We start from the raw sequence: 25,399 nt of genomic DNA on the forward strand, positions 1-25,399 counted from the left end.
TGGATATCGGGAACCACCCCGCATCAACGAGAGTTCCGGACTTTCGGAGAATTTCGCGTCGATAAATCTAGAGCCACAGACCGAAATCGCGACTGACCCGGAAACCCGAGGGTCGATCTCCGACCGCAGGACCTTAATCGAGTACGGTCGACGAATTCTCACAGAGAAGCCGTCGATTCCGTTTACATCGTCGTGTCCCCGGTCATGCATCGTGGATCCTTTCTCTACCGGCTATTCCTGCCGGCTCTTCGGCAATGCTTCGTCTCCTGGACAGCGTGCTTGTCTCCCCTCAAATGATGGGGTCGCGCGTCCCGCAGTACTCTCAGTGATATGTACTTGTATGTAGTTGTCATCGCACAACGTAACTCAGTTTCTGTCACCAGTCGGTACCCTTGACCAGTCGGTCATCAGACGGAGGGATCAACCGGGAGGAAAAGTCAACAGTCTAGCCTTGGAGCCTATTGTCCGCAGAGAGGCAATCTCCTAGTTCTATTATTGCTGCGCCTGCTTAAGATCTCGCTGATTTCCAGGAAAAAGTCATGACTACGAGAGTAACGCCCAGACGCGCGAGAGGCAGTAAAATAGGTCTGGATCCATTGTGGATTATCGCAGGAGCGAACAATAGACATTGCCCTCATGATTGTGGGGCTTCCACTCGAGGCATTTTCTCTCTGGAACATTGAATATCGAATGAGAGGGAGTTCCTCGAGGGAAGCAGAAGAATGACGAGACTCTACCGATCCACCCCATTAAATCGGTCCAACACATAATTGGCGCTCCAGACATATCGAAAAGAGGGATGAGGAGAAGGACGAATCATACCGATGAGGGTCGAGAACTTAGAGGGTCTCTTCAAAGATCTCGAGCTCGGGTCAGATAACATTAGTGCGGAGTCGAATCGAGACGTCCTCGGAGGGATCAGAGACACGCTAAGGAAGTTTCTCCGAAGTCGGAGCCGACCGCGGGCGATTGCCATCGTCGTCGTCCGACACTCCGTTTCGTATCGATCGCTCTCAAGTTCAAAATGAAGCGTGAGTGCTGTCGTGTCGCGAATACAATGGCAAGAATGAGCTACGAAGGAATGCAGAGCGCTCATGATCCGAGGCAGAGCAGAGCAGGAGGCTTGTCCACTCGACCTTCGTATACTTGACGATCCGCTCAGGAGCGAAGAGCCGAGCGAAAGCCAGTGACTTCGCGATTTCAAACCGAGCAGAGCTCGTCAATCCACTACGGGCTGGCGATCGATATCCGGGAAGAGGCATGGACATCGCGGGGGATCTCGAAACGATGTCGGATCTCGAAACGATGTCGGATCTGGAACGTCGAGTTTCGCACGGGAAGCTCCCCATCGAATCCCGGCTGTCACCCGGAATCCCCATGTCAATTGGGTATAATCCCTTGCGGCGGACAGAAATCATTCCCCACACTGATGATCATGACCCCGGCTTCCTCTATTAGTAATCCGACGGGAGGGGTGGGCAATTTAGTTTGCGGGAGGTGGTTCGGGCTCCGCGTGTCCCTCCGAAATTGCAACTCTAGAAATGGACCATTGTCCATTATGAAGGGACTGAGCCCGCGAAAGCTCCCCCTGGCTAATCAGGAAAATGACTCGCCGTGAGCGGGGGAATAGGTTAGATCCCATTGGACTCTCAGACGATGAGACAACTCAAGCTTCGACATCTGATCCTCGAATACAGGCGAGATATACTCGAGCAAGATCAGGCGGGATAAGCCAATTCTCAAGTCCAGGAGGGAGTGCCCCCGACTAGAGGAAAGCGAGGACGTTGATTCCAGATGGGTGCTTCACATGATTTCCGTGGTGGCAACCAGAGGCGCGCACAGGGGGAGCAAGGGGGCCATGGCCCCTACCCACACTCTTCGGTTTCAATGCTACAGTATGGAGAGAAGGCGCGTCATCATTTTTGGTCGTCTGGCCCCTCCAAAGCTCTAGTTGCCCCCCCGAAAAAAAAACCTGTGCGCGCCCCTGGTGGCAACAGCCGAATTCAGTCGGTGATGTTGTGTGTTGATGATCGAAGCGCGACGCGCACGTTGTGCGGATAGTTACGGCTCACCGATGTGAAGGATCGTTTTCGCAGGACTGCTCGGTGGGTTGAAAATTTACTATCCTAACTTGGCTCCGGGCATAGACTAATCAATCATGGACGCTACCTGGAGCTGGTTCGGGATGTAGACAGGATCGAGCGCAAACTTTGGATGGACGAGCACGATGGGATACGGACCAAGTACGCCATACGGTGGCACCAAGCAGTCCCCATGACACTAATCGGATCTTTCCCGAAATTCGCGAAACCCGGAGCATCGATCGTCGTTTCATTGACGCAGTCACGTCTCCTAGGTTCGGTGTTAGACCGTTTGATGTCCTTCCTTTGTTTCTTCTTGGATACATCGGGTTTTTCTCAAAGTAGCTCATTTGCAGCAAAGGCTCTCGCGATATTCCTTATCCCGCTCGAGTGAACTCGATTTCGAAGCCCGGCGATGGGTGAGACGAACTGGAGTTTCCCCACGCTCGTGGAAGACGATTCGGTTAGCTCGTCCACAGACCGTGAAGATTGTCTCATGACGAACCTAGGTCTGGCGGCCAGCCCCCGGGACGAACTCTTGGATACCTTGAGAAGAGAGAAGGAGGAGCTGGAACGGAGAGTGGAGGCCACGGATGCTCACGTAGACAAACTCGAGAGGCTTCTATGCAAACTCAGGAACGGAATCCTTCCAGAGAAGGACGAGGTACGCGGGTTCCTTGGGGAATGAAATATCGCGGTGTGAATCCATAATAATCCTAATATGTAATGATAATTATAATTGATAAGTGAGGTGACGTTTCCCCTGAACTTCTGATCTCCGAAAGATTTACCGGGGCTTCCAGTACTCTCTTCGCTGACCTGTTTTTTTTCTCCGAAAAACCCAGGAGGATGAGGAATGGCTTCAAATGCACTCTCATTGTACTTCGAGCACATGTTGGCGACAAAAGTACGCAGAATCCTTGATGCAGTTACGCGCCGCGCTTGTTGACGCAAAGAGCCAATTGGAAAAACAGCCGTACAGGCCTGGCGAAGATGGGCACTCCAAGCAAGCCGATCTCCGAATGATCGAAGAGGTAAACTTGTATCCCGCCAGCGGGGTCAATATTGGGAAGGGACTCAGTGTGCGGTCAGCAAGCCCTTTTTGAGACTAAGCGAGGAGCGTCACCCTTTCCTATGCTTCAAACTGACTATCCTCGCTCTTACAGAGCCTACGTTCGATAGGACCCATCGAACCACCGACGAGAAACCTCAAACGAAGTTCCGATTGTGAGTCTTGAATTTAAGTCCATCGGGCCAATCTGTGGGAAATTCCCTTTTCGATGGCTACCCTGCTAATTGCGATGAGCTTTGCAGCGGCGGGGGAGCAACCGCACAAAGTTCTCAAACTGACGCCTTCTCAATCAAGAAGCTCTCTTTCACGAAGGCCGTTCTTCAAGAGAATGATAAACATCTTCAGGAGATACAATCCCTCACCGGAGTTATGAATAATGTCTCTTCGCCGAATTTAATTAATTGATCGAACGAGGGAGATTGTGATTCTTGAGATGATCCTCCTCATCATGGCCCTCGTCGATGACTACAGCAGACTCTTACCCTAGGAAAAAGGTACATATCGCGAGGATCGCAGAGAATCTATGAAACTATTGTTTTCCGCAGAGAATTCGTTGACAGACAGAATTCCAGAATAAATTGACGACTCGATGGAATATTGTTCGGATGCAGAGCATGACTTGATACTGCTGAAATCCTTCGACTTTCAGAATTTCAAATCGTATCTCCCTGAAATTTGAATCTGCCTATCTTGAATTTTCTGACAAATATACGGGCCGATCGATTCGCTCCAGACGGAACCTTCCAGCACAGACAAGAAGCAGGTGATCGCTCGGAACATCGACTTTTATTCATGATTCATCGGCTATGTATGATTCGTCGCGACCGTCATTCTACTGAATCGCTTTCTCGTGATTCGGGTAACTATCAGCAAGTAGCAAAATATACGCTTCCGGTTCGTCGTGGGAAAGATCTCCCGCGAATTCATAGCTCGCGTATGGACGAGCTCGTATAAGGCCGAAAAACTTGTACCTCTCAGGTGTGTCTTCAACGATTTTCAAAAATCCTTGATAAATTTTATAAATTGTGCTAGGATATAGTCTGTAAAAAGTTTGTACTGAGATATGTGGGAACTCGAAATCCCACCAAGTTGATTCAATCTTCAGACTGCCTCTAGCTTACCACAATCGCAATCGCTGCGGATGTCAACGATGTCCTCCATCCGCGCAAAAGCATCTGTTCCTAAGTTAATCTATTTATACATTACGGTGATGAGGATGATGGTGATTCGGTGCTCGCTCTGATCGAGGAGGGATGGGTCGGAAGAGACTCTCGTCTCGACTAAAATATTAATGAAGTTCGAGCGATCACAAGTCGCTGAGGTCACATATATACCGATCGTTAAGGTAAATATCCGCGTCAAGTAACACTACATTCGGAAAGGATTTCGGTACTGAGCTCAACGCCTTTTCGGAGAAAATCTTCAGTACCGCGTCAAAACGAGCGGCGTGCGCAACTGAGCAAAGAAATTCAGAGCATCAGCAACGAATGTCCGACTCGATGGTGGCGCATCAGCAAAGCCTCCGGGGAAAGGGAGGGGGGTTCATGGTCCGTGCCGCTGTCGGCGAATATAACGGGAATATACGGTACAAGACCTGGAAGTTTCCTTCTGAGGAGAGCTGCAGTCGTCTTTCGTCGACCGGAGGGTTTTGCCCCTACGTTCTCTTCCCTCCCATTTGTGAAGCTTCCGCTCGAGGATGTCTATTTCATGGAGTAGCCTCAGTAGCGATTTCCCGATGAAGTCCTTCGAGATTCGAAGCAAAATACAGCACGCAGTGATTCAACTAGATGGAGGCGTAGAGTTGCTGGATGAACTGATTAGCTAATTTAAGGTCCAGACCCAAACGTTCCGCGATGGCCTGAGCTCGGGCAATGCCTTCGTTTTCGTAAAGAAGGTCCGAAACTTTATCCAGTGCAACAAGAGCCAGAGACTCGGAGGATCCTCCCAAAAGTGCTCTCATGTACGAGTCGCGCCGGTTGGTCCACTCATTGAGCTCACCGAGGGTAACTCTGCGGAGCGGAGCGAACTAAATTAGAACACATCCTGCGTCGGAGCACATTGCGTGGTGGGGACTCCATGATTTGCGGAAGAATTCCGATAATGAAATACCTCCATATCATCTTACCTGAAAACGCTGGCTGCGAAAACCCGTCCCTCCTTCTGAGCGTAATCTACAGCTTCCAATCTGAACATGAGAATCTCTTTCAGGCTATCCCCCTTGGCACCGGCAAGTCTATTTTTTCGGAGCTTTACAAAATGTTTGCGGCATTCCAGCCAGCGAGAAAGACACCTAGATCGGAAAAACAGGCTCCATTAGACATCGGCCTATGGTGAGGCGAAACCTCGTCCCCGTCCCTCGAGTTCGGTCCGAAACCTTTCGCTGGTCCGGGAAAATTCCGTCCAGAAGAGTCCACAAAGATTGAAGTGTCCTCTGCGTCGCCGAAATTCACTCACCTCATGGATATTCCGATTTCTTTCGCTGTTTCAATCTGATCGACAGAAAGCTTGACATACGCTGAATTGTCGTCGGAATCTCCGTTGAATTGCTTCTTGCAACTCACAGTCCCGTTGATTTGCTCCTCGACCTTCGCATTGCTCGGCTCCTCTTTCGATGTCACTGTACTATCGTTATTATTGGCGTCCATGAGCAATTCGTCCATTTCCAAGGCGTCGCCATTCGTCATCACGGGTGTCGGACTGGGAGTTCGACTCTTCTCTAAGGAAAGATTGCGTTGAAAAGCTCGCGCGCTTCGTTCCGTGATCGGTGAGGTGTTCCCGTTCGTCATTGGGAGGGTGGGCGTTTGTTTCTGGGCCGGAGTGGGGTCGCTGCGTCGCGCCTGGGAGGGGATTACGATTTCAGGATACATCTCGCTTTCGTTTGGGAACCTCCACTCTGGGCGATGGTTCCCCGTACATAGAGCAAAGGATAAATGAAAAGGAAACATGCGAGCTGTTCCTTGCTTGGTTCCTCACCGTCACACTGCTCCTCACGCAACCTTTCACGAGGTCCTCTAGAGAGTTCCTTGTGATCCAAGTTGCGATCGTGGTGCGCGGAATATTAAACTGAATCGAAGCGACCTTACTGCCAGCCGTAAGAGCCACTTTGAGAATAGAGACAATTGTATCCATTCCCATTTCTCCTGTATCGAGTGCTCGAATACGAGATGAGGGCTCTTGCAAATGTTTATAGAGGAGCTGGAAGGGTGTCGATACCGATCAGTGTCTTCTTCTCACTGAGGTCGACAAGACAATTCTTCATGCCGCTAGCTCATGCGAGAGAAGTCGGAAAATTCGGGCAGGCGCAGCTCATTAAGCGAGAACTTACCTGCTCGAGCTCATCGGCATCGACGGGCGCGGCCTTAACTTCTCGCGGAATCACACGGCTTTGGTCATCTTCATCGTAGCTCACGACCTTGTGGACCTCTTCCTCAGGGAAGAATTTCTTCATCCATTCCTGGACGATACTTGGCTGTACCTGGAAAGGGCAATGCACCCACGGTTAGAATCTTGCCGCGGGGCTCGCTCTCGCCGGAATGTATCGGTGAAGCCAGCAATCATCCCTCAAGAGGAGGGGACCCTACCTGAAACACTTTACAAGCTCGTGATAAGCTCTGTTTCCTGGCCAGGTCAAGGACCTTCATTTGGAAGTCGATTCCAAAATCGTTGCGCGTATTTCCGTCGGTCGAACCCTGCGATCAGAGGAGAAATCTTAAGCAAGAGCGATTGAACTCGCGACGAATTCCGTAAAATCGAAATAGACTAGCTGCGCGGATCCTCCACGGGACGTACGTTTTCACACTGGATCGCGGGTCTCGACGGAGCGCCCATCCGAAGCCACTTCAATACTTGGCCCTCCATGACGCTGTACTGACGGGCAGCTCGTTCAACGTTAGTTTTCCTTGCGAGGTTGATGATCTCGAGGATCTCTTCGCGAGATTTCGTCTCGCCCTTGGATCCTCTGGTGACTCGATTCCTTATTCTGTCCAAGGCCAAGCGCCTGATAACGTTCTGGAGAATAAGCGGTTCCTTAACGCGAAGTCCGTAAGTGAACAGGAAGACGAATTCCGACTACATGACTTTTGATCTCGGAGAGTGACGTTTCGCATGGTTGTGCTAAGCAGAAGGACTCAGATTCGTCGCGCCTTATTCGCACCTGAGACATATAGCTGTGAACCTCGCCCGGTTTCAAATTATAATGCTCAGCTGCTTTCTGAGTAGAGTTTTGGAGGGCGAAGGTGACAACTTTGACCTTCTTCTCCACACTCAGGTCGTCGGTCAAAGCGTGGATAACTTTCGTTTTCGGTTCTTCTTTCTGTTGCTGCGTCATTTTCAGAGATATCTTCAGTTTCGGCACTTTCGGCGGTTCGGAATACCTGGATGAAGTAAGATTCTTGACTTCGGGATCGTCGGTTGTTCAAAGAAAATGCCTCATCGAGCGGCGGTCGACCTTCACGAACCAAGGCTGAATATTGTTCCCGATTTTCTCTTATTTCGACAAGGGATACAGGAAGATTTTATGATTATAGGAGTCCGATAGTGACCATAGTGATTCCGTCTCAACAAACCTTCGTTCCCTCTCGTCGACCTCGACTCTTTCCTTCTTGAGATCGGCCAGGAGACTCTTCCTACTCTCCACATGTCGTTGAGGAACGAATTCCCCTCGTTCCTCTAAAGCCTTCCGTCGCCACTTGTACAGAACCGAGTGCGAGATTTCGGGATAGCGCTTTTCTCCGTCGGCGAGGGAATGAATGCACAGGTAGTCCCAGACACTCCTCTTGAATTCCTCAGTGTAGATGACGGTTCCTAGAAGGAAATAAGGAGTTACGAAAATGTTCATGACTCTTCCATACCAACTATTCACGGGACAGGCAAACTTGCGATCACTTCAGCACCTACCGCTGTCGTAGACCATTTTCTTATCGCTCTCCTTGAGTTTGTATGGAACGATCTTCTGCTTCTTGCTGGGGGGCTCATCATCGGGCCCTCCAGTCTCGAGCTCGGGATCCATGCACTCGGCGTCGGAAGGCATCAGGGGAAGCTTGACCAAGCGAACCTACGGTTTCGATTGAGAGCAGACGGGAATCTTAGGACATTCTCGCGATTCGCGATCTCAAAACCTAGTCGCACGGCAACTCTAGCCGGCGGTCTGGCCGAGGAATTCGAAGCTTCCGCGGAGAAATCCATCGAGAGGAAATGCGGGTCGGTGGATACTCACAACGAGATGCTTTTCGATGGCAGACTTCGAGAGGAGCTCCTTGGTTGTTTCACTCAACTCCAATGGACTCCAAGACATACTCAGAATCCTCTGCGTCTGAGGCCGTGGCCCTTTGTCATGATTGTACCTGTAAATTGCAGAACGATGCGTTCAATAAATGGGCAGCGTATGGTTCGACTCCGAGAAAGGTCGCTAGACCTGTGTCCCCGAGCTTAACACAGAAGGAAGAAACCTTCGACTTGCAAGAGAGGCCTCCGGAATAAATTTGCCTTAATCTGAGAAGTCGCGAGAAAGAACGAGACTCTCGCGATCATCCAGATTCCACTTGGTGGACAGCATGGCGTGCTTATAGATCCAGACAGAAACAACCACCCTCTGTCTCCGTGACTTTCCTCGGGAGGCTCTCCGTGGGCACGCTTCGGAGCGGAACTGAATCCACGAGCGCATTCGTGGGAATCGGGAGTATGACGAAGGCTTGTACTGGACATCTAACTCAGAACCTCGTATCCATGCGATATGAGAAGCACCAAAACAAAGTTTACACCATTTTGTCATGTTGAGGTATGAGGGCAGTTACACTCCTTCAGAGCGTTGCACGCGAATGCAACAAGTTGTTTGGTGTTGCTTCGCGGCATGCCGACGATCTATGGTGGACCCGCGGTCGTTCCCGGAGCTCAGGAGGACTTTGTCAAGTATCCGTCGCGACCAGGCAACCGGAGACGCAAGCGCATAATTATTCCCTACTGGCCGCCGGGGAGGGAAGGAGTTCCTCTTGAACAAACACAGGTTTCGGCCAAGTTTGCGTCTACGCATTTCCCGTAAGTACTCTGCCCCGGAAAGTGGAGAAAGTTACATACGATGTTCGTTCGCTACTACCGAGTGTCTTGATAGACTGAAAGGGCCCACAGAATATCAGAAAACCACTCTCGAACTCGGCTGCCGCTGGCCGCCTCACCAGAAAAGGGCTAAAATCTAATTCAGAAAGTTTCTTGCCTGAGTACAAAGGATCCTCGATCAGGAGTTTTGGTTGTCTCTTGGATCCGATTGAGAGCCTGGAAAACTGCTCCTGCAAGTCGCGGCGAGCCGGAAACTTTTCGAACGGAACGCTTGCGTTTGGTGAGGTAGTTTCTCCTCTGGTGGTGGTGATGGTGTCGTCGTCGCTTGCTCGATACACCGCACCGCCGCCGCTGCCGACGACGATAGACGAGGAGCGGCGAGTTCCTCAGTGGTTTCGAAACCGCTCGGGCGGCACGATTCCGCCGCCGCGGCGGGATTTTCAAAAGCTCTAACGGAGTTTAGGCTTCGCCTGTGCGTTGCGCTCGAAACTCGGGCAGCTATCTATTGAGCGCGTCGTTGCTGGTGCCCCCGTATACCTAACCGTCATTGTCGGGTGCTCGCTCGGCTTCCGACGTCGGATACTCAGCGGCCGTACTCGCGTATGGGCCGCTGGAGTCCTTGGGTCGGCGGGAAATACCGCCCGTGACGAGAAGGAGACTCAATTTATCGCACCTTATCGTCGATCGGCCGTCCAGAGCGACGGAGATTTCGAGAACCGATGGAGAACGCAAACCCCGGGAGTCGCAGGTCACTGTGCAATATTCCGCCCAATGACCGCTGGCGATTCGCTTCGGGTCGTCTTTCCCTGAGAGTCTTCTGCCCCGTGCCAGAAGATTCGAACAATAAGTCTATGGACCTGAACGTATAGGCGTCTCAGATTGGACAGCCCGACAGTCTATGATGATCCGCTATACCTAGTACCGTGGGTGTAGCAGTGATGAAGCGCCTTCGCTTATGGCGAGGCTTCCGAGTTGTTGATCTCCATGGTCCCTGAGTCCTCGAGTGATCAATGATTCATGTTGAATTTCTGTGGCATAGATGTACTGCTGCGACCAATTCGTTCTCGAGTGTCGGAATTCAGCACCAGGAGGAGATCTGCGCTTGACTTCATCGAACTCTGGAGATACGGTGGACATGCCTACACGAGCCCGAACTCCTACCTCGTGGAATCTTGGTCACCTAGTCACGGACAGAGAGCCATTGGTTAGCTGGAGCACAGAAACGCGATGTCGCGAAGCCAAGCAACCATCTTGCCGATCCTCAGGAATTCCATTTTTTCGTGCCGTGCTTTCTGTAAGTGGGGGGTCGTGATAGAGGCCGGGGACAGGGCTGTTAATGGAACCTTTTCCGTGTCTCCCCCGGAGCAATCGCTCTTAATCGACATGAGCAAACCATATCTGCTCTCTACTTCGAGTTTCCACATGTCTCAGTATCAGCATGGTGAAGCTCACTCGGTGTGTGTGAGCTAATCGACAGAAGGTTTCGGTACAGGCCTGTGCGTCCTGACGCGAGCATTCCGATGCGGGCCTTCTACGCCGCCGAGTTTTGGTCACTGCCGCCAGGCGCAGGTTTCGTGGGCGCTGCCGCGACGCTGGGGGTCTGCCCGACTTGATGGGCTTTGTTTCCGAAGATTTTCGAACGGTTTTCGGAAAATCTTGGCGGAACCCAGGGAATGTTGGGAAGCGAGGAGTGGAACGATCGATACGGAATTTGTATGCGGGGAACCTTTCATCATGTTTCCAGCGTCGTCCAGCGATCGTTCCGACTAAGATGGAACACGCCGTCCGGCAATCAGTTCTCCCCTCGACAACTATGCTAATCTCGCATCTGAATGCTAATAACCCGATATTTCAATGCTCACTCGCTCAGTATCTCCATCGAGCCGCTCCGCGAGTAGGCGACAAGATAACGACGGCTTGACAAGAATACGCACATAGTTTCGATCTCAGATCATCCGCGAACGTGAAACGGGGCAGCAGCGGCAGCTGATGGCCTCCGACTGGGATAAAAAACAAGCGGAATAGAGTCGGCAGTTTTTTCATTCATCGGGGTAATTGACTTCCACGTCCATTCATACCGCGCGATCAGGGTGACCGGGGCCGTCAGAAGTGAGGGAGCCACCCCGAATCGGAGCTCGGGGTGATCGAGGTCAATACGGAGACTGAAAATCGAATAGGCCGACAGAAGAGCTCTGCCGCGGGGCGAGATATTACGGGCACCTTCCCCTTGCGGCAAGCTTCCCCGCGGTAGAAGATCGAAACTAGACGTCGGTGGGGCTCCGCAAGCTCATTCCAATTCCTCTTCGAGAGCTGTGAACCTTGAGTGCCACTTCTTCTCGTACTCGAAATCGGGGGGCAGCCGCGTCAGAACTTCGAGAAGGGGCATCGACGTCATTTCTCTACAGGCAGCCTCTGTGGTAGAATTAGAAGGTGACCGAGAGAGTGTTGGGATCCTTGAGAGCTCGGTCGTATTTGTTACGACTCAATCAGTCGTTGCAGCCCCGGTCCGGATCGAGCGTCCCTTGAGTCGCCTCCACATTGCAACTGCTTCGCACTCGAGCGTTCGGGGCTGGTTGATTCTTGACTGAGCCAGAGCCGACTGGCGAGGGTAGATATTTTCAGAGAATTATGATCTGGATGTGATGTAGACCTCATCGATTCGATCACTCAATTAGCTCGGAGAAGGACCGCGGTAACTCCGACACCGACCCACGAAGTTTTAGACGCATCATTCACAGAGTGATCGCTTCGCGAATCAAACAATTTCACCTTACATGAGTCGGGAGGTTTTTTGTGCTTCGAGCCTGCCAAATCATACAGATCTTCATGGACCCATCGACTACCGCTCGATGTCTCCACAAATCATCTCAACGCTCAAGATTAAAGCCGAGCTTCCGTCGTTCCAATACAAACGATTGTTCGACCGTCGCATCGTCGGTTCGGTCAGAGCCTCACCTCTTGACGGAATCGCAGAAAAGCAAAGGAAGACGCGCAGCACGATCGAATAGTCGTCTCCGGAGAGACTTCAATGATATTGAGGTAGAAGACCCAATCGTTTTCCAGTTCTCTGGATTCCATCGGGGACTGCATCGAAGTTTCCCGGTCTCGCTCCCACGGGTTCTTCGAGGTTTTGACCCGTGCCTAGGAACTGATGATGGTCCTCGATGACCCACGAGTTTTCTAACGTACTTTCTATGGGGGCGATTGATCTCCCCGCGTGATCAAGACGGTCGCAACGCCGACGATATGCTCAGAGAATGATGGAGACGACGTTGACGTAGTTCACGATCGATGCTTACTGCATCCTAGCAAAGCCAGGCTCGAGGCGTTGATCCTCGACGCTATGGGAGGAAAGAGTTCGAAATCACTGTTGATCGGACCGCGATTTCAGGTCTCCATATTTCAGGTCTCCATAATCTTATAATATATCCCGAAGGAATCATCGGGGAAGACGATGGAATAGGGTGAGGGAATAGTTCCTCCAAGATCCCGCCGGACTCTCTATTGCCAAAGTGGAGCAGGCGCTGTGCCCTACTCCCACCCATATTTTGATGCCTTCTACCGAGCTGTCAAACCATTCCGAAAAGCTTCTAGCAGTGGCGTACCTAGCCCATTTTGCGCCCGGGGCAGACGACGTGGATGCGCCCCCTCCATGGCGAATTCCGTCTGGCGCTAAGACACGGCGAGGAGGATCTAGAGTCTAGAGGGTCACAAAGAGAGTATTTCTCTGGGAGACACTGCGCCCCATTCGAGCGGACCAGATTATGTAGGATGGCTGTACGTAATACGAAAGGAAATAGCTCTTGTGTCACTTGTGTTTTTTTCTGAATTTCGCTCTATCAGAATCAATTCTAACCTCCGACTCCGCGCTCAGCTAGTGTGAACAGAAATCTCGATTTTGCGCCTCCCTGATGTCGGCGCCCGGGGCACGTGCCCTGGTTGCCCCCTGACCCCGGATACTTCGCTGGCTTCTAGAATCAGGATATACTGGATCGATGATATAAAGTCTGCATGGCATAATCTTAGTAAGCCTCGAACGCCGAGCCATGAGAAGCGAGGTTTAGTCTCGAATGATCCTTGCTGCAACCAGGAGCGGCTCGGAACTTCGCGAGCTCTATGTGCGCACCCCTATCTGATACTGTAGACGAAAAAAGTAGCATCGCTGTTCCGCGTGGAGTGCATGGCAGAGATAGAGATTCGCAAAGTTTGTCGAGACCACGAATCGGGAAGTTGTAATCATGGGGATCTTAATCATGAGCACGAGGATGGCTGTCGCTGGTGCACATGCTCCAGAAATTCTCCGCTCTTTCCTGAGCGCAGCATCCTCCTGTGAGCGGCGGAGCTTCCGCCTCAGAACTGAAGCTTCTTCGCTCCTTCGGCTCGAAGGAGGAATCCGGATCAAGCAAGATCAGATTTTCTCACGGGTGTCTTGCGCGTGATCATGAGTCACTAATGTAAGACGATTCCCATCCCCATGCCTACTTCGGCAATCACGAGATCGAGTAGGGAGATCGCGGAGGACAGACCTCCACCGAGACACCTCCAATGGAAAGTCCTGGTGGACAACAAATCTCGTGTGGAATAGAGATCGACTCCAGAACCTCCGTCCTCATGTCCCCCTCCCGAGAGCAGCTCATTTACTGTCGTAATTGATAAGTTTGATTTCAAGATACGTATAGCTATGTAGAGGGATCCCCCGGAGGGTCGCGTGAGATCCCGACGTATGTGAGGAGGCCCGGGACCATGCGTTCCCTGCGTGAGTGATTCGGGAGCTCAAGCTTTTCGAGTAGATCAATAAGAATTCCAAATGACTACAGACGGTCATCATGTGGCATGATGTAGTCAAGGAGGTCGTCACATCAAAAATGCAATGCTGATTCTATGTGTATCGAGGATTCCTCATCGCTTAGTGCTCGCGTCCGTTTCCCTTGTGCGCTTTCCGCACAGGAGCTCACCAAGAAGAAGTCCGCTCCTCGTCGGGAAATTGTTCTCCTGAATGGCAGAAGTACCAGTAGGCGAGAAACCCTCCTCTTCGTATCGACGGCTACGAGACTCGCGTAGTGAGCTCGGGTCACCCTAGAGAAAGAGATCACAGTCTCGGGACGGTGTTAATTGAGGGGCTAGAAATCGCACAGCCTTGATTACACGACGCCGCCCCGCGGAGATGACCACGATGACCGGGTGAGCCTGTTGCGCTTTCGCTTTCAGATCTACCCCCGAGGAGGCGGGCCGGTCCGGGTGGATTTCTTCAGCACGATCCCAAAGCGATTCCGGGGTGACATGGATCTCAAGCTTAAACATTGCATGCGGACAAGCGTCCATGGATATGCCGTGACGGAGACTTGTGCAAGCCGAGCTCCATGTCTAGCAAGTTCTTTCTACCGCTAAGACAAAGGGACACGAGCGTGTCGCAGCAGAGTCGAATGAGCCACAGACACGGCGGATCGACGCACACGGGGTTCGAAGACGACACGGACAAAGGGAATGAGCAGGGCTATCGAGCATCGCACAGCCTCCTGCGAAGAGGAAAATATCAAATTGGTGTCGAGGAAGAAGACGGCCGCGACGTGCTCCTCTATCTCAGGGCCTCGTTGATACACCAATCAGGCGCAGCCATGTGATTCGGTTCGAATGATGACTGAAAGCGGGGCGCGTTTTTCGAAAACTTCGATTGAGACGGAAACCGAGTCAGAGTGCCGACATTTCTGACACAGACGTGACAACATTCCACCAGCTGGAACACGGGTCGCTTCCCGGTCACAAGTCATAGTCGATGACTTGTTGATGTGCCCATTGTGAAAAGAAGAGCGCGTCGAGATCACGCGGCTGCCTGTGGGTGAGCAAATCTTCGAAATTTCAAAGAAGTTTGCCCGTCTGCGTCACCCTGTGAGGGCTTTCCGAGAGTAACTCGAGGGAGAGGAAAACCACGAGAATGAAAAAGGTCTTCTTGCCCCGATTTCATTGCCAATCATCCGAAACCTCTTCCGCATTTGTGAGTCTCCGGGAAGTCTGAGTTCCCCGGGCCCTGGCTCTACCTCGCCCGGAGAGGGACTCTCCATTTTGGGGACGTATTTCCGAGAGCCTCTCGTCGGGTGATTGAGAAAGCTTGTGAATCGAAGCCAGGTCCCATCGATATTCAAGATAAACTAGGCAGAGCCGCTTATGAATAAGGTGCGACCATCTGCATTCCGCGTTGACTTCAGCGTAAAGAGGAGGAGCAGTTTGGACTACAAACCCAGGTGCTTTTAAGATCACGTTGCGGCGCCCCTGTCCCCCGAAGACGGAAGGCCTAACCGGAGAAGAAAGGGGTCGATTACCCCGAAATGGTAGAGCAAATATATTATCAGGAGGCACACACTTGCGATTGCTAAGCTGCAAATCGTCGCTTTCTCGTCTAAACACGGAGTTGATGCAGTGCGTTCTGCTTCTTGCAGCATGAGTCGAGACACAACGAGTTTTCTCGTTATCGGGTCCATTCGAGGAAAAAGATTGAATTCACCTCCGATGGCCCTAGCCTCATCTGGGGCTAGAATTTCTTGGCGACTTCTAGGCGCAGGAACATCCCGCCGGGGGTCCTCTGAATGACTTTTCTCATTGCATGGAAGAGCTCCCGAGATAATCCGGTCCTGGTTTGTGTTCCCAACGTCTGTGGACATAGCGGGCGTCTCTGAGCTCATGCTGCCTGAGTTTCGTCCTCGGCAAGTCTCGATTTTCCGGAGGGTTCTTCGTAGAGGCTCGCCGGAGCTTTCATCTCATACGACCGTTGCACTCTCATTTGCCATCGTGTGATATCTGAACTTTGCCCACGGGTTCTCCGCCGCGTCCTGGATGAGAACACACCACCCTTGCTATTATGCTCTCACTGAATTGGCGACGCGAAAAATCTTCATTATTGTCAAATAGAAAACGCGACTGGTCAAATCTCAAAATATCGTGGGTCGTGGGTGTCTAAACGATTTTCGAGGTTCCATGGAGGAGAGATTCCCGAGACCATGATCAAGGGCTGAGCGTTTTTCTCACATATCTATTATCTAGCAGGATTCTGGACGGCGATGAATTCACCGCAAAGGAATCGTGGGTCTCAGTCTTCGCCGCTCCATAGAGCCCGCGCTCAAGCCCCCCGTCCCCGTACCTCATCCCCGATCTGGAGCCCCCTCGGCCGGACATGAGATCGCAATCAAGAGTACGAATGCGCAGACTCCTTTCGATCGCCCTCTGACCGTCGGAATCGAAGACAGCATCAATTGGCTCAAGGTGTTACATCGGTTGCTATACGTGCAAAATTCTGAGACGCATGTGTCAACGCAAGGAATGTCATCTGGAACTTCAGAGCGACAACATGAGTTTCCGAGTATTCTCCGGACGGTATATGAAGCCGAAGGGAGATGAAACCGTGCAATTCTCAGTATTGGAACGATCGGAGAATTCTCATGCAGAAGGACAACACCGGCAGCTACAGATTGGATGTTATCGAAGCATCAATGAGTCGGAGCAGGGGACTCGCACCTCGTCCCTCCCGCGAAAGGAAAAATGCTGAGAGAGGTGTAAGTCTGGAGTCCTAATTCCAGCACACACATACCGTGGCGACTCGCCTGCTCGGTCAGCTTCGCATAGCATGGCAGTCGGGCGCTGCGGGCTCTGTCGGCCTGGCTGCCTGCCTGGCTGCCTAGGCAGAGAGGGACCCCGACCAAGCACAACCCCCGTTGAGGCTTTGTTAGTGTGCAGCGAGCATGTACCCCTCGCGCCTCAGTACTTCATGTCACCCTTGAAACCAAACATAGACAGCGGCCCGATGCCCACAGAGTATTACCTGATGGGAGGTTCTCGTTCGGAAACTCGGTTTTCCCTCTACCCGACCAGTATCCAAGCCGACGCGACCGAAGAATAACCCCATCGCGAAGTATCGAGGAATGCTGCGAAAACTCCGACCCGCGATGCCGGGGGTGCATCCTCTTCGCGAGAGCCCGAGAAAATTGGGAGAGGAGTCGATGGTGCCGCCGGCCGTTCAGGAGGTTTAATAAGCTCGACCGTATCGACTTGAAATCACTTTCGTCGAAGCGAGAGCTCGAGAAGCCAGAAGCTGAATTTGTTCAATGTCGCTCTACTCTCTTCTCGAGGATGTCTAGCCCGGCCTTAGGGGTCGCTGGGCTCGCTCACAGCCACCATAGTCAGCCAGTCCGACAGCCAGCCAGCCAGCCAGCTCCGACATCATCCATCCGACGATCACAAGCAGTAGTAGCCTGCCTGGATGCCTAACAGGCTGGCTGCCAGTTAGACATGCAGCCAGCAAACTCCTCCGCTCTCGTCAACTACCAACGGGGGCCCATCGGCGACGCCGAGAGCAGCGTCACTTAAATTCATCGAGCTCACAAACGTTTAGTGGCAACAAGCGTCGTCGTCTTCGTCCACGAACACGCGGCCGACGATGGAAATGTGCGACAAGCCCCGAGTGAGTTCAGCTCCGTTATGAGGCGGTGTGTGTGAAGAAGTACTCCGTGACCGTCCGCCCGGCGTTTGTGACGCGTGACAACTGCCAAAAGCGCTCGTATCTTCGGTTGTGAGTCTAGTCAGTTCAATTCGTCGCTCTCCGAAACTCCATCGGTGAACAAATGTACCCGTGTGCAATGCAACTCTTAGTATGCGCTCCTCATACACACACGTGAGTCATCATCGCTGGAGGAGCTAGCGGGCCTTGGGGCTGAACAAGCGCCTAGCCCTCAACCCACAAGGCGTCACTGCTCGGAGCACAGCTGCGATTCCAAGTGAGTTTCAGGAAGGCGATTTTGAATGCAAGTGTTTCAAGAAATCGATGTCACATTCATGTGACTAGATGAGAAACATGATTCGCGCGAAGTGCAAGGTGTTAGTCGGTGGTTGACAGGGGCGGTCGGCATCTCGGTCGAGATCGGGACTTTTTGCCTCGCATCTTTCTCGATGCTGGAATTCAGATCTTGGGACTTTGGAATCTTTGAGCCCACCACCGGTACTTGACATATTTTTTTCCTCCGCTTATCGAAAAGTCTTCGGATTGGCAACGATTTCCTCCTGCTGTGACTGGTTGGGTTTTATTAACCAAGTCCGTTTCTTGGGTACCCGGCTCCACGGTCGAGTAAAAGCTTCTCTCAAGAGCAGAAGCAGAATTCTTCCGCGACTTTGTGAGGTACGCGCCACGGTAGCTCTTCCGGAGCACCGGGCGGGTGCGAGCGGGCGGCGGGCGGGCGGTCGGTCCTTCGAATGCTCGAGAGGCTGGCGGGCGGGCGGGCATCCCGGAGCAACCGTGTGTCGAGGGCATTCAGCTCTGAAAACAGAAAACCATCAAACATCCGTTCAGTCGGGAAGCGAAGGAGCGATGCTAGGATTCTACGAAGAGAGAGAGCCGGGTCCCCGCGCCATTTAACCCAAGGGGTCCGCGTACCCTTATCCTTGGGGGAGTTGGGGAGCAAGCAGACACGCTGTCTGGGGATATAGGCGGCGGCGGCAGCAGCAGCAGCAGTTGCAGCAGAGTCGGCGGCGGCGGCGGCGAAAGCATCGTCGTCGAATCGGCCAGCCTAGCAAGCAGGCAAAAAGAAGAGAGGAAAGACAGAGTGTTGAGCCAGGGTGGGCTAGGCTGAGCCAGCCAGCCAGCCGCCCAGCCAGCCACCCGGCCAGACTGCGCTGGGCTAGTCTGGGCCGGAGTTTGCTGAGCCCCACCGATCCGGCCAGACCGACTAGACTCGCTCGGACTCCTCGACGGACCGACCGACGGACCGACCGACCGACCCACCGAGCAGGGACCACCGAGCTGGGAGCGAGCGGGGAGCCCGCGTCCCTAAATGGCCATATGTAGGGTACAGAGTCGGCGTCCGACCAACAGCAATGAATCGGCGAAGGGGTGGGAGGGTCTTGCAATCATTCGCACTTCGTCCTCAAGCAGCTTGCTTTGCAAACGAGTCTGACAGTGCGTGCGAGCGTGTGCGTTCGCACACATTGTCTGATAACGATCCGAAACGAGCGGCCGGAGCTTCGGACTGTAGCTACTGGTCAAGTTTCGAATCGAGGCCAATTGCTCCATCTACAAATCAGAAAGGAGAAGCCGTAGTCCTGCAAAACTGGTCACGGAACTCCCTCCCTCGGTGCCCGTTTATCCTGGACATTTTTCCTCGAGATCGAGATATCTCTCGCCCGCGGCTCGGAATCCCACAATTCGGAGAGAGTTCCGCGCGGATCGGCTCTGAAGGTCAGGGGCTTTGGTAAGCAAAGTCAAGGGCAGAGCGGAAAGCGACCAGAGACACAAAAGGAGACATTTCGGCTTCGGGTGGGACTCGTAGGCGACTTTTCTCAGTAGGGAAGGCAGGCACTCAGTCAGTCATTTGTTTTTAAGAGGCAGAACGCAAGCTCGTAACCAAAGATTGGGGCCTTGTAGCTTTTGCCTGGCTGGTTGACTAGTTGGTCGGTGAGTCGGTCGCTCTGTCTGTCCGTCTGTCCGCCGGTTGGTTAGCGTGTCTGCGTCGGTCGGTCGGTATGTCCATATATCTATTGGCCGTCTCTCCTTCAGCCGCTATATAGGAGGTGCCGCTGGTGGTGTGTTGCTGTTAGGGGCCTCTTTTGTCTGGACTCTGTCTGGCTCTGCCTGCCTGCCTGCCCGCTTGCCTAGCAGCCATTCTGTCTGACTGACCGCGTGGCTCTACACAGGGCGACGCGTTTCTTTCCGTTGCCGCATCGGGGATTCCCGGTGTGATTCACTGTCTGACACAAGTCCTAATTGTCTTCGGTGAAGGTCAGAGAAAGGATCATCGGAGATCGTATGTTCGACGCGACCGTGTTTGACAAATAAGATTGAGCTACTAGTAGACTTGGCGGTATGCGATCGAGAAGAGCATGTTGGTCGGTCCTCCCTTGGAGCTCTCCGCCTTCGCGCGATTCGATTTGCGCTATGTCGATGAGTGACGTGGATCCGAATCTTCGATTGAGGAAAGAAGGATTCATCGACCGACCGGGTCACGCTCTACTTGCTCATGATTAGGACGTGGTTGATCAATTCTTCACGCTTCGGAAATGCGATCTTTGGCAACAGCCGGTGGTCAGATAGTACCGGATCATGGAGCTCCGCTGTATCAGGCCCGAGTCGTGAGCTCTGGACGCGAGAGAGAGGAGGAGGAGCCGTACTAAGTTTGCCCTCATTTCGTTTCCAGGTGAACAATTTCTCGCTATCACACGGAAAGTGTTGATGGATATCATTCACGTCCGCGAATCGGCAGCCGAGGGATCCAGAGTTGAGCCCTTACGGAACTGCACTACGATTGGAGAGCCCCTCACAGATTAATCCGTAGGCGAGATTCGACAAGGGAAAGTCGGAGAACTGATATCGCTTCTTCTTCCAGGGAACGAGAGAACGCCGGCTGAAGGAAAGGCAATTGATCCCAGATATGGGGAACCTCATGTCCGCGAGGAGGAGTTTTCTCCTTCGGCGGGATAATAATCGACGCTTCGATAAGAATAAATTATCTCGCGAGCTTCTGTCCGGACGCTGCCGTCGAACTTCTTCTTCTTCTCTCTGTCGCTTATTCTGTCCATTTCCTCTCCCTGTCGAGATCGTGACTGTTCGGCTGTTCATTTGGACGATGGCCTAACTTTTTTTTTTTCATTCCATATCAGTACTGGCTCGTGCTGTCAACGGAACTCCCTCACCGACAGTCGTGACTGGATCTCTCTTGATTGCCAAGCCCGGAGTTTCAGCACTTGTTCCGGCCGCGGCTTCATCTGCACGTGCGTATTACCAAGTTCCTCAGCCGGACTCCCCCCAGTCTGGAGGATCGTCAGGAGGTCCAATGAAAGCTTCTGCCTGCCCCTGTTGCTTCAAAACCTTCTTTGACCGGTCGACGATGAAACGGCACATGAAGCGGCATTTCGCGGACAGAGAGACATACGACTGCGTGGCCTGTAGTAAATCGTTCACCCGCAAAGACAAACTCCGAGATCACTTGAAGTCCGCCCGCCACATTCTCACGGTTTACGTAAGTCGACTTGTCCGTCATTTTTCGCGCACGATCTGTAGGAAATCTGAAGATTCCGTATCTGGGATGAGTGAAGGATGCCGCTCCCGGGGATTGACCGTAATTCCTTTGTCCCAGGGCTCAAACGAACGCCCTGCAGAGCGAACGAATTCTCCGTCCTCCGCGTCCTCGCCCGAGCATCCCGGACCGTCTTCAGAGGCGATCGCATCTCTGCCAGTCGCGGAGCGGGAAGTGGTTCGTTTCATGGAGAAACTCAGAACCATGGGGAGACTCGAGGGACTTCAGACACAACTCAACACCTTCAACATGATCGGCAACATCATTTCCGACAATGAAGGGGAGGCCGAACCGGAACCCGAGAACGGGCACGACAGGTGAGTTTCCGGAGACGTCCCGTAATTCAACGCCTTGAGGAATATTCCTGAAGTATCACAATTCGCCCGAATTCCACCATAATTCTGATACAAGTGGACCCCGGCTAAAAAGCTTGTTTCTCTGAGTTTCGAAATTCTTAATTTTTTTCTCCTGCGCAGAGTCCCCGTGGAATCACCTCCTCTGAGTCTGTCATCGGCGAACGAATCTTCATAAGTGACTTCTGGGATAGGGTCTTCGACGAGCTGTGCCACGATCTTTCAGCCGTCGAGCCCCTCTCGCGGTTTGGAGCGAGAAATTCCGCTCAAGCCGGAATCGACAACACCGAAAATCCGCATCAGGAGTCCCGCAGTCGGGCGAATGAAGGAGAAGAAACGAGCGCGTTCGCATGGGTATCCACTGCGAATGATTAGAGGTAAACCGATGGAGAGCATCAAAAGCACCCTTTGTCAGATACACACCGTCCTTGCTCAAAGTTATCTTTGCAAAGTCTATATTTTCTACCGGAGTCTTCTGCTGTCAAACATTTCCAGCAACATAGTTCTCTACCTCATCGATTGTGTCGTCGTACCGAATCAAAGTCGTGGTAGCAATGAGAACCGATTGCTCAAACTATTTTTCTATTGTTCATCAACCATCACCCGGAGCCGCTCGGGCTGCGACCTATTTTGGTCAATGCTCCGATAATTGTGCGATAGAACAGGCCACGGCTAGCACAACAATCGCGGAGAGATGGGGCTTGGAGTTCCGAGTAAATCGGAGCCGTTTTACACACAGTGGAAAGTACAAATATCAAAGGTGTCCTTCGTAGGGCGACAAGAGGTAGAAGGAAGGAACCTCTACACCGTTGTCTCTTACGAGAGACAAGGAGCTAGGACCCCGAGTTCTGAAGCAGGGTGTACGTTTAGGCGAAGCGAACTTTTGGGGGGCAATAGCTTGTCTCGGACGAGTACGAGGAAGGAAAATAACCGCAGGGAAAAAAGTACCGCATGTAAAGCAGAGTCGATATCCAAAGATGGTTTTCCTCCGGCAACATGATCTCAATAAGCAGCTCAGATCCCTTGTGCTCTGGCTGCTCGATGTTGGCAGATAAGCGAACTCCACAAGGAGTGTGCCAAACTATTTCGTATTATAGGTAGAAGCGAGCATTCGAGCTAGCGAACGAACGAAAACAGCGATGATCTCATTTTTCTCGACCAGAGTGGACAGTGCCATAGGGGGCTGCCGGGATCGGTGCCTATTTTTCCGACGGCATTCGAACACCAGTCCTAATCCTCTACTACAGGCATGAATGTTTTTAACCATAACGACTGCTGTTACGAAGAAGTCTCGACATGAGTGAAACGTTTGCAGCAGAGGCGACTTTGAAACATGTAATTAAGGAGCACGAGTAACAGACGACTACAATAATAAAGCGAGACGGATAATAATAATTAAAGACGACGAATTGGCGCAGTTCTTCAGCAAAGTCGGCCCCACCTCGAAAGGATATTTATATTGACAGGCTATCAAAAGTACATATGCCAAACCTTCGTATTATCGACCCATGGATGGGGATGCTCGGCCTCTGCAGGGAAGAAATTTCTCGTTAGCAGGGATATTCCCGAGATCGCAGATTTCCGGAGAAGTAGAAATCGATTGCGGGGTGATATAGCTCTTGATTTCCGCCGCAGTGATATCATATACTCAGTTGATGAATACGGGGCGAGCCTGAGAGCCAATATCATGAGCAGAATATTGATCAATATTCTATTCCCTGTAGAAGCTTCCCAAAGATACAAACAGGAGCGCGATGATCCCGGTGCATTTCGGGTGATCCTTTCTTAGAGCAGCTAGTTCCCCGTAGGCTTCCCCTAAGCAGAATCCGGAAACGATTCCCCGATCGAGACTGCTCGGGAGAAGCGCCCTCACGAGATGCATCGGCATGCAGATCCTCATTGAGCAGCATGTGGACAAAGGACGTCTTACCCGAACATGCTAAGGGGACCCGCGAGCAGTCCGAGTGCCGGCGCAATCAGGATTGTTTCACCATACCTAGGAGAGACGTCTGCGGTACCGATTCGAGGCGAATAGGGATTTCATGATTCCAATGATCCATGAAATGCGATTAACTCGACTCTGAATGAGATCGATTCCCGACCCTGTGCCCTAGTCCGAGCGAGCGACGGAAGTCTCATGAGGTGTCTGGGTATCTGCATCCGATGTGCGGGGCCGCTTCGACTCCTCAGCTATCGGTTGGAGTTTCCGTGGAGCGCTTCATCAAAACCCACTGGGCTCTCTTTCTGGATAGCGTGGGAGACATCACGCTTGAGTATGCAGAGATTGTCCCCAAATGAGTGAATCGATATGCACGTACGTATCGAGAACTAATTCGTCGATGAAGAACTTCGAAATCAGACCTCCCGAAGTCTCCATCGACGGATAAAGAACGATATATTCGATCGCCTCAGGCGAGCATCTGTCAAAACTTTCGTCACTCACTTTAATTCCTCGGGAGAGGTTTTCCTGAAGTGATCTGGACCCGATCGAGGGCAAAAGCATGGAACAAAAGGGCTCGGAGTTTGGAACTCTGGTCCCACTGCGACCAGAACTCCGCTCCTTCCTCAGTGAGCGTCAGTTTGGATGATGAGAGTAGCGACTTTTACACCTTAAAGTTCTGGATGAGTCAGGTCGGCAGCGAGCTTCCCGCTAGGAGAGTCCTCGGGTAGCTGCTCCTCCGTAGATCCTTAGGGATATACAGATAGGAGTACTTTCCAGGAGCTTACTTCGAGAGCTCATCTACCGAGAGATCTGCCTTAATCGGGAGGACATCGCTCGGCATTGAGCCATCTGACTCCTGTCTTCCTCGAGACGGATCGTCTGATGGAGCGACGGTCGCTTTCAGCGTCGAAATTCGCGTGTGGGCGAAGATCCCGAGATCTTCGGGGACGATACGTTTTGAGCTCGGCTCCGCGAGAGGGACCTTGCAGGTTCTTCTAATGAAATAGAAGATACAATAGATTATCTTCGGGAGCCGAAGCTCCAAAGGAGCCTTGGTCCTCGATGAAATTCGCCCTCGATCGCCTTCTGGGAGATCGATCAGGCGGGGGGAAGGGGGCAACGCGACTCAGGATACGCTTGCGAGACATGAGAGCTCAAGTGGCGTCTCATTGTGCTCGTCGGCACAGGAATCATCAGTTTGCATCGCTTTGCCCACACCGAGCCGTCGGCATGGTGCTCGGCTTCGTCGGACGGACGGATCGGCAGCTGGGTTTAGAAGAGTTGTCACGCGGCGTCCCAGTGGTATGTGGACCCGATTGAACAATTCATCATGACGAGTGGGTTTTCGCGGGGATTCTCCGACTCGATCCCCGCATGAAGTGCCGAATTTCTTCCCCACTTAGTGTCTCCCATCCTCTTCCTGAAGACGAGCCAGGATTGCGACCAGCTGGATTATGCGAGCTCTTCCAGGCTTTCGGAGCGTGTGACAGGATCACGCTACGATACTGACAAGAGAAGGACGCATCTACGACAATCCAGATGAACGTGAAGGAGGTTCTATGGAATCGAGGGGGAACGGATTGAGCTGATCACCGCTTGCCGCCTCGGTGGCATCGGAAGAATCCCCCGAAATCCCGTCGATGGAATGGAAGGCGCCTAATCTGGAAGCTTCCGTCTGGCTGATCTTAGCAGGAGGAATCTCCGACTCGTGAGCGAGTCGGTGAGGAAATTCTCCGAACATTGGCGCCACAAGATTATCCGGGGAACCAATCGTGTTCTGTCTGATGTACCGCTATCGATTGCGAAACCATCCTGCGGATCCCCGACTTATTCTCACGTATTCCCCAAGC

At 52.3% G+C, this 25,399-nt stretch overlaps 3 protein-coding genes across 3 annotated transcripts; 2 read left to right on the plus strand and 1 right to left on the minus strand.

Moving 5' to 3' along the window:
- Nucleotides 1-2,139: 2,139 nt before the first annotated feature.
- On the plus strand, nt 2,140-3,766 carry LOC100903910 (uncharacterized). The gene is made up of 5 exons (XM_018641409.1): nt 2,140-2,356; nt 2,438-2,745; nt 2,927-3,115; nt 3,248-3,308; nt 3,396-3,766. Exons 2-5 carry the CDS (start codon nt 2,497-2,499, stop codon nt 3,524-3,526), a joined length of 630 nt encoding a protein of 209 aa, XP_018496925.1. The 5' UTR covers nt 2,140-2,356; nt 2,438-2,496; the 3' UTR covers nt 3,527-3,766.
- Nucleotides 3,767-4,936: 1,170 nt separating this feature from the next.
- On the minus strand, nt 4,937-9,549 carry LOC100903860 (uncharacterized). Its single transcript, XM_003748374.1, has 12 exons — nt 9,362-9,549; nt 8,369-8,495; nt 8,050-8,206; nt 7,719-7,956; nt 7,307-7,526; nt 6,943-7,161; nt 6,735-6,842; nt 6,479-6,628; nt 6,127-6,348; nt 5,608-5,990; nt 5,279-5,443; nt 4,937-5,162 (listed from the first exon to the last, which is right to left on the minus strand). Exons 2-12 carry the CDS (start codon nt 8,444-8,446, stop codon nt 4,937-4,939), a joined length of 2,166 nt encoding a protein of 721 aa, XP_003748422.1. The 5' UTR covers nt 8,447-8,495; nt 9,362-9,549.
- Nucleotides 9,550-10,587: 1,038 nt separating this feature from the next.
- On the plus strand, nt 10,588-23,007 carry LOC100904059 (transcription factor Sp8). The gene is made up of 4 exons (XM_003748293.3): nt 10,588-10,645; nt 20,839-21,197; nt 21,315-21,571; nt 21,731-23,007. The coding sequence occupies exons 1-4, from the start codon at nt 10,588-10,590 to the stop codon at nt 21,783-21,785; spliced, it is 729 nt and encodes a 242-aa protein (XP_003748341.2). The 3' UTR covers nt 21,786-23,007.
- Nucleotides 23,008-25,399: the final 2,392 nt, after the last annotated feature.

The sequence above is a fragment of the Galendromus occidentalis genome, unplaced genomic scaffold (genome assembly GCF_000255335.2).
Source record: "Galendromus occidentalis unplaced genomic scaffold, Mocc_1.1 scf7180000077530, whole genome shotgun sequence".
Classification (NCBI taxonomy): Eukaryota; Metazoa; Arthropoda; class Arachnida; order Mesostigmata; family Phytoseiidae; genus Galendromus; species Galendromus occidentalis.

What these genes read in the sequence shown, in the direction of transcription:
- LOC100903910 (XM_018641409.1), top strand. Translation starts at nt 2,497, where the DNA reads ATGGGTGAGACGAACTGGAGTTTCCCCACGCTCGTGGAAGACGATTCG. An exon ending in ATCTCCGAATGATCGAAGAG is followed by an intron (nt 3,116 to 3,247) that starts GTAAACTTGTAT and finishes TCGCTCTTACAG; the next exon opens with AGCCTACGTTCGATAGGACC. An exon ending in CCTCAAACGAAGTTCCGATT is followed by an intron (nt 3,309 to 3,395) that starts GTGAGTCTTGAA and finishes TGAGCTTTGCAG; the next exon opens with CGGCGGGGGAGCAACCGCAC.
- LOC100903860 (XM_003748374.1), bottom strand. Translation starts at nt 8,446, where the DNA reads ATGTCTTGGAGTCCATTGGAGTTGAGTGAAACAACCAAGGAGCTCCTC. An exon ending in GAAAATGGTCTACGACAGCG is followed by an intron (nt 7,957 to 8,049) that starts GTAGGTGCTGAA and finishes ATTTCCTTCTAG; the next exon opens with GAACCGTCATCTACACTGAG. An exon ending in GCGTGAGGAGCAGTGTGACG is followed by an intron (nt 5,991 to 6,126) that starts GTGAGGAACCAA and finishes ATCCCCTCCCAG; the next exon opens with GCGCGACGCAGCGACCCCAC.
- LOC100904059 (XM_003748293.3), top strand. Translation starts at nt 10,588, where the DNA reads ATGAGCAAACCATATCTGCTCTCTACTTCGAGTTTCCACATGTCTCAG. An exon ending in CATGTCTCAGTATCAGCATG is followed by an intron (nt 10,646 to 20,838) that starts GTGAAGCTCACT and finishes ATTCCATATCAG; the next exon opens with TACTGGCTCGTGCTGTCAAC. An exon ending in GCCACATTCTCACGGTTTAC is followed by an intron (nt 21,198 to 21,314) that starts GTAAGTCGACTT and finishes CCTTTGTCCCAG; the next exon opens with GGCTCAAACGAACGCCCTGC.